General features: G+C 34.7%; 2 protein-coding genes across 9 annotated transcripts in view; both read left to right on the forward strand.

Moving 5' to 3' along the window:
• LOC103129848 (zinc finger protein OZF-like) overlaps positions 1–6,667 on the forward strand; it is a 59,591-nt gene that overhangs the window by 17,310 nt on the left and 35,614 nt on the right. For 3 of the 8 annotated variants that reach the window (XM_016665446.1, XM_016665440.1, XM_016665441.1), the window contains exon 4: positions 4,036–4,181. The exons of 2 other annotated variants lie outside the window; for them this stretch is intronic. In XM_016665446.1, coding sequence (XP_016520932.1) covers positions 4,036–4,181 — 146 coding nt within the window. Of the gene's footprint in view, positions 1–4,035; positions 5,013–5,179; positions 5,765–6,667 lie in introns of those variants that run through there. 3 more of the 8 variants (XR_001660115.1, XM_016665442.1, XM_016665443.1) reach the window with 3 other exon arrangements.
• The window catches only part of LOC103129847 (zinc finger protein 182-like), a 43,881-nt gene continuing 38,427 nt past the window's right edge, over positions 1,214–6,667 (forward strand). Inside the window, exon 1 of the mRNA XM_016665448.1 lies at positions 1,214–1,630. Within this exon, the coding sequence (XP_016520934.1) occupies positions 1,432–1,630 (199 nt within the window). The 5' untranslated portion in view covers positions 1,214–1,431. The remainder of the gene's footprint in view (positions 1,631–6,667) is intronic.

A 6,667-nucleotide genomic window follows, 5' to 3' on the forward strand; every position in this document is an offset into this window, starting at 1 on the left:
TTACCTCTTGGAATAATTGTTTATCTGCTTTGTGATGTGTTTTTTTCTTTACTTAATGATGTGTGTATTTTATTTTTTAAAATATCACAGACTACTTTTTGTCTAGAAATAAAGACTTGTGAATAATACGAAGTTGTATTTTAGTTAAAACACATCTGGTTAAATTAGACAAATTATTCAATATCAGGCATTAAGATAATGTACCGGAGCATTTAAAACCACATCAACAGCAGCAATACAAGGAGAAATGAGAGAAATGCCGTTAGATTTAAGAAGCCAAAACTAGAAATGAATTATTGGTTAAATTTACAAGGCAATAACTTTAATCATCCAACTTGGGAAATTTTAAATCCATGTTGGGGAAAAAGAAAAGAAAGAAATTAGGAGTTTTGGATGGATAATTGAAAAGAAAAGAAAATAATTTCAATTGAATAGTTTAGAAATTAGTCAAACATCAATATAAATTTCACGACCACCATGGTTTCTACCAGAAGCAATAGAAATCTAGAATAGAGAATAGAATAGCAATTTTTTAAAGAAATATTTCATACATTATTCAGAATACAAAATATGGGTGTGATAGTTACTTTTGTATGGGTTCCAGCACATATTGGAGTAGAGGGAAATGAGAGGGCAGATAAAAAGCCAATTCAAAATTCTACTAGTTTTTCAAGTAAATATGAGGGAAATTGTATTGTTAAAAACTGATGAACGAATGGCAAAAATGATGGGATAAAGAAATAACATAGTAGGAGAAAGTAGAAATGGAAAGAATGGCAAAGTTGAAATTTGGACGCTTTTTAAAATTTGAAAGCACAATACTGGCAAATGTGATCACTGTGGAAAATATAAAACTATAGAGCATGTTATACTAGAATGTCATAAATATGAAAAAGAAAGAAGATATATGAGGGAGAGAGTTTGAAAGTATTACGGAAAAGGTTAATTTATTAGATATTTTGAGGAAGAATTTGGGTGGTTAACATATACAAATAGTTATTAAATTTTTATAGAAAACTAAATTATTTCATAGAATTTGATTATATCTAGTAGGTGTGTTTGTGAATGTGTATATGATATACAGATGGATAGTGAACAAAGTTAGATACAAGTATTTGTATTCATATTTATATGTGTATGCGAGTGCGTGTGTGTATTTATAAGTATAGATAGTATGAAGACCATCACCAACCACACTGCACCCGTAGGTCGCGGTAATGGTACTAAAAGTTTTTTGCCGACCGCCAGTAAAACCAAGAAGAAGTATTCCCCTCATTGTTCATCGCCTGTCTACACTCCAGTTCAGTAGGGGGCGGTATTGCACCAATGTCGTTGTTTCCCTACCGCCTAAAAAACATCGAAGAAGAAACCTGCATGGGCTAAGCTAGAAAACTGTTTCATTGTCCCATCTCAGCTAATATTTCAGCAACCATGTCTTCAGTTCAGCATCTCAGAGAGTTTATCAGAGAGCGACTAACTGCTGCTGCTCAAGAAATCTTCACAGAGGTTGAAAAAACCATCATTTGCTACGAGGAAGAGCTCGATGCTCAGCGCAGGATGATGGGGATCGACTGGAAACCACAAATTAAGCTACACAGAGTCGGTTCGGAGCTGCAGAGACAAAGTTCTGGTAGGTCTGGATAAAGGTGCTGATGATTTCACAGCAGACAGAGATCCGTCAGCCGCGATAGTTGCTGCTGCTAAACAGGAACTGATTTAGCTGCTAGCTCGGATGCTACAGAGGCTAGCACAAACGTGGTAGCACAGAGAGAAAACGTGTTTCAGTGATTCTTGAGAATAGGGACAAAACAGGTCCTATGGATAAAGCACAAAATTTGAATAAAATATATACAAAATATAATTTTTTTCAAGTATCTGACTCAACTAACCTGGGTCATGTGAGCACAACAATGTATATTTTCCTGGTGTTTGCTGAATATATAAATGTTTTCATTTTCACAGCATGTGAAATGCTGTGAAAATTGATGGTGAATGATGCCTGTAAAATCCCTTGCCAGGAGCAGAACTCAACACAATATAATAGTTTAAAATAATTAAAGAAATACTAAAATTATATATTGTGACAATTAAGTATAAGTAGTCATATAAATAATTATAGATGTATCAATAAATTGAATTAAAAATCATTTTTATATATTTTCCGACTCCATTGAAATTTGTCCCTAGTTTTTGTCAACACCGTCAGAAATGAAAAGAATGTAAAACAATCGTTATTCTTTAGTTTTTTTCTTCTGTTTTATTCCTAAGTTGTCACAACCATGATGTGTCAACACCATAACTGATAATTTACAAAACTTTGATGAAATTTTGTGAAATAAAAGCTTAATTTTGGTAAACCGTAAAGATTTCATGGACCTGATGAGCTACAATATGACCTCTTTCAGAATAACATCATATAAATTGAGGTAGTTTGGCTTTTTTTCAACTCCGTCAGATGTCAACTCCATCAGTTTTTCTGACTCTTTCAGTGAAATTGTTGTGCAATTAAATGTGCAATTAATTCATTTTAATGTATTTTACATGAATTGTATTACTTCACATGTACTAAGTTTTTCATTTTATTCACTAGTTTGTTACCACCTTGTGGTAAAATGGTAACAAAAAAAATGTACTTACCTAAATTTCTTGGGGAATATTTTATCTGCTTCTTTCTCTTTGGTCAAATGGGGGCTTCTTTCTCTGGTGGCTGGCCCTTATCATCCTCCACACTCGTAGCATGTCTTCATTAGCCAACTTCGTCCCCCCACCACCACCAGCATGTGTCCTTTGGCTAACATGGGTCTTCATGTGGCTAAAGCTGCCAAAGCAAAGAACACAAGCACCATGCAACATCAGCCAAGTTGCGAAATAATGCACATAAAGGATAACTTTGACTAACATTAGCTTTTAACTTGCTAGATTAAAATTGGAGGGAAAAATCTATTTCCCTGCCTTTAAAATATGTTTAACATTAAGGGCTAACGTTACAGTAATGGAGTTAAATAACTTCAACATTAAATTACAGCCAGGTATCATTAGCTTGAATTGCTCATAGGCAACATTACAAAGAAAGAGCACACAGTCAATGTTATTTTCTCAAATAAAATGTAAAGTTAATAAGACACATGCCTCATATGTATTAGGGGACAAACTTCAGCTTCTTTTTAAACAGGAGGTCTGGCCGTTATAACTTGTGTTAGGTTGATCTGACAAAATGGAAAAATGATCTGGCAATAAATTCACCTAATTTAGACATAAATTACAAAATATTTGGAGGCACAATACAGCAGCTATTCAGTCAAAAGGAGACAGAAAAACCTGCAATTAGTACAACAATGTTTAACAGTAAGGATCTCAAAAGCTTAAATTATACATGAGTCAAATAAATCTCATAACACTGCCTACCTAAAATAACGGCGTAGCGGCGGTCCAACAGCGGGAGCAGAACCAGCATCTTACACCGCTAGCTCATTGACTTAAATTATTGGGTTATTTTGTTTAGCTTTCAGGGCCACTATGGTCTTCTGGGTGAGTGCTGGTAGTTTTGGGCTGCTTTAACCGGTAATTTGATCGCTCCGGATCGCTGCAGTAAGCCTCGATATAGCCAAACTCCGTCAAATGTTTGTTTTTTTAAACGTCATATTAGATTCGTCATGTTGATGCATTTTGACGTGCTTCACCCCCGAGGTAGTTCTTCGGCAGAACACGCAAACTTCCCCATCTGCTCTGAGAGCATTATAGTTCCTCACCACATTGCTTAGGATTTGTTGCTGTGCGCTTGCGCAGTGTGAAGGAAAGAGGAGATCAGCTGCACATGCGGGCTGCGAAGTGAGATCGGCAACTAGAGACAGTGATCGGCAATCACTGATCATACATTTTTCACGGAAATTGGCCGATTGTGATCGGTGACCAATTGATTGTCACACCTCTAGTCTGTATGATACCTACAGACCAGAATCTGCAGGGAAAACCAGGCTGATTCATGAGATAGTCATCATTTAAGTTATATTAATGATGTCATCTTTTTTCCCACAGACCTCCAACAGCCAAGTGTCTCCAATGAGGAGAAAGCTCCTGTCATCCAACAAGTCTGGAGCCTGGCAAGTAGGTCCAGTCAGGACCAGAAAAAAGCAGAACATCAGTGGACTGAAGAGGAACAGATGGGACCAGAACCTAAATGGATTAAAAGAGAAGAAGAGGAACCAGAACCTACACTGCTCAAACATGAGGAAATAGAATATCCACTAACATATGTAAAAAAAGAGGAGCTAGATTCTTTAGTGCTTCAACATGAACAGCAGCCACCAGAACATTTACCAACTGGACAGGACCAGAAGGACCTCTGCAGCAGTCAGGAGGGAGAGCAGCTTGTCCAGAAGCAGTTTGTTGCTTTGATTGAGACTTCTACTCTTCAGGAAGATGATATGAGTGAAGAAGAGACAAGAACAGAGCAGCTTTCCCTTCATATCTCTCCAGTGAATGAGAGCAAAGATCAGGAAGGAAGCAGCTCCTCTGAGTCAGAGAGTCAGTCTGATACTGGAACAAAGAAAAGACCTTTCAAATGTGACATTTGTGGAATATGTTACACACATCAGTGGAAGTTGGAAACCCATTATAGCACCCATACTGGTGAGAAACATTTTTCATGTGAAACATGTGGAAAGAAATTCTCTCGAATTAGTAATTTAAAAGTGCACAAGAGAATTCATACAGATGAGAAAACTTTTTCATGCAAATCATGCAGAAAAAGTTTCTCTCGAATTAGTCACTTAGATGTCCAGAAGAGGAGTCATACAGATGAGAAACCTTTTTCATGTGAAACATGTGGAAAGAAATTCTCTCGAATTAGTAATTTAAAAGTGCACAAGAGAATTCATACAGATGAGAAACCTTTTTCATGCAAATCATGCAGAAAAAGTTTCTCACAAATTGATAATTTATATCGTCACATGAAAACTCATACACGTCAGGGGCCACTTTGAAGTTAAACCTGTGAAAAAACTTTCTTTTGAATCAGTAACTTAATTATTCTCATTAGAACCCATATTCATGAGCTGGGTTTTTCACATGAAATATGGAGGAAATAAAATGTTCTTTCATGCTGGTTATTTCCACATAAGACAAATACACAAAAGTGAAAATTAGTCATTTAACTCACAGATTTACTGTAATAAATGTTAAACCCTTACTTGGATTGTTTTCACTTTGCAAAATACAGTAGACCCTCAGCTATTTTTGGTTGCCCATTTATGGATTTTTTTTTTTTTATTGTGGCGCATATCTATGAAATTTGTTAAGGTATATTTAGCATATTCAAAACCAGTTCAACTTGTTTGGAAGTGTAAATATTGAAGCGCCATGTTGCTTAACATGCCACTGACTGACTTTTGCAAAGTAGCCAATCAGGACGTTTCAGCAGAATCCTCCTCAAAATTTGACTTTCAGATGGAAATCTGTTTGTCATGAGTAACATACCAACTTTTCATGCTTTGCTGAAAAATTTCATGTATCAATTTAAACGTGAAATAAATTCATACTTGAAATTCGTGTATCGTTTGATACACGCTTGGATGTATCAAACAACTTGACACAAAAACTTCTGAAAACTATAACATATATTAGATATATTTCTATCTTTTCAACTGTTTGAATAATTGTTTATCTTCTTTGTGATATGTCATTTTTTACTTGAAATGTGTATGTCATTTTTTTCTAAATGGTCTGAACTACCTTTTGTTTCGAAATAAAAACTTGTGAATGAATACAAAGTTGTTTTTCCCCATTTATCGCCGACTGATGGAGCTGTTTGGAAAAGAGGGAAAAATGTAGATTTTATGGTTAAAAAATTACAAAAGGTTATTTTTGAAATGGAGAAATGGGTGTTGCAATGGGGATATAAGTTTTCAGTTGAAAAAAGAAAAAAAAATAAGGAAATATTAAAATTATATAACCAAGAATCAGAGTAAGTAAAGTGTATACAAATTTTAGGGCTATGGTTTGATGAAAAATTTTAATGGAATATACATATTCAAAAAGTTGTTAATAAATGTAAAAAGAAAAAATCTGAAATATTTTGAGATGCTTGGCTGGCAGGGACTGGGGAGCAGATAGGCAATCATTAAAACAGATTTACACAGGCATGATAAGATCTAACATAGACAGGTTGTCAAGTTTATGGTTCAGCAAGTAAAACACATCTAGTTAAATTAGACATTATTCAACATCAGGCATTAAGATTATGGACTGTAGCATTTAAAACCACACCAACAGCAGCAATAGAAGTAGAAATGCAAGAAATGCCTTTAGATTTAAGGAGAACAAAATTAGAAATAAATTATTGGTTAAATTTACAAGACAATAACTTTGATCATCCAATTTGGGAAATTTTAAATCCATGTTGGGAAAAAGAAAAGAAAAAGAAATTAGTAGTTTTGGATGGATAATTAAAAAAAAGAAAATAATTTCAAATTAATAGTTTAGAAATTAGTTGAACGCCAATATCAATTATACAACCGATATGGATTCTACCAGATCAATAGTAGATATGTCAATAATGGAAAAGAAAGAAATGTAAAGATGCTAAGGTGCAGGCTCCCAGTTGCAACATTTTTTTAAAAATTACATTTTTAATCGACCTGACCCAGAACTTTGTCATCACCATCTGACA

The sequence above is a fragment of the Poecilia formosa genome, unplaced genomic scaffold (genome assembly GCF_000485575.1).
Source record: "Poecilia formosa unplaced genomic scaffold, Poecilia_formosa-5.1.2 Scaffold585, whole genome shotgun sequence".
NCBI lineage: Eukaryota > Metazoa > Chordata > Actinopteri > Cyprinodontiformes > Poeciliidae > Poecilia > Poecilia formosa.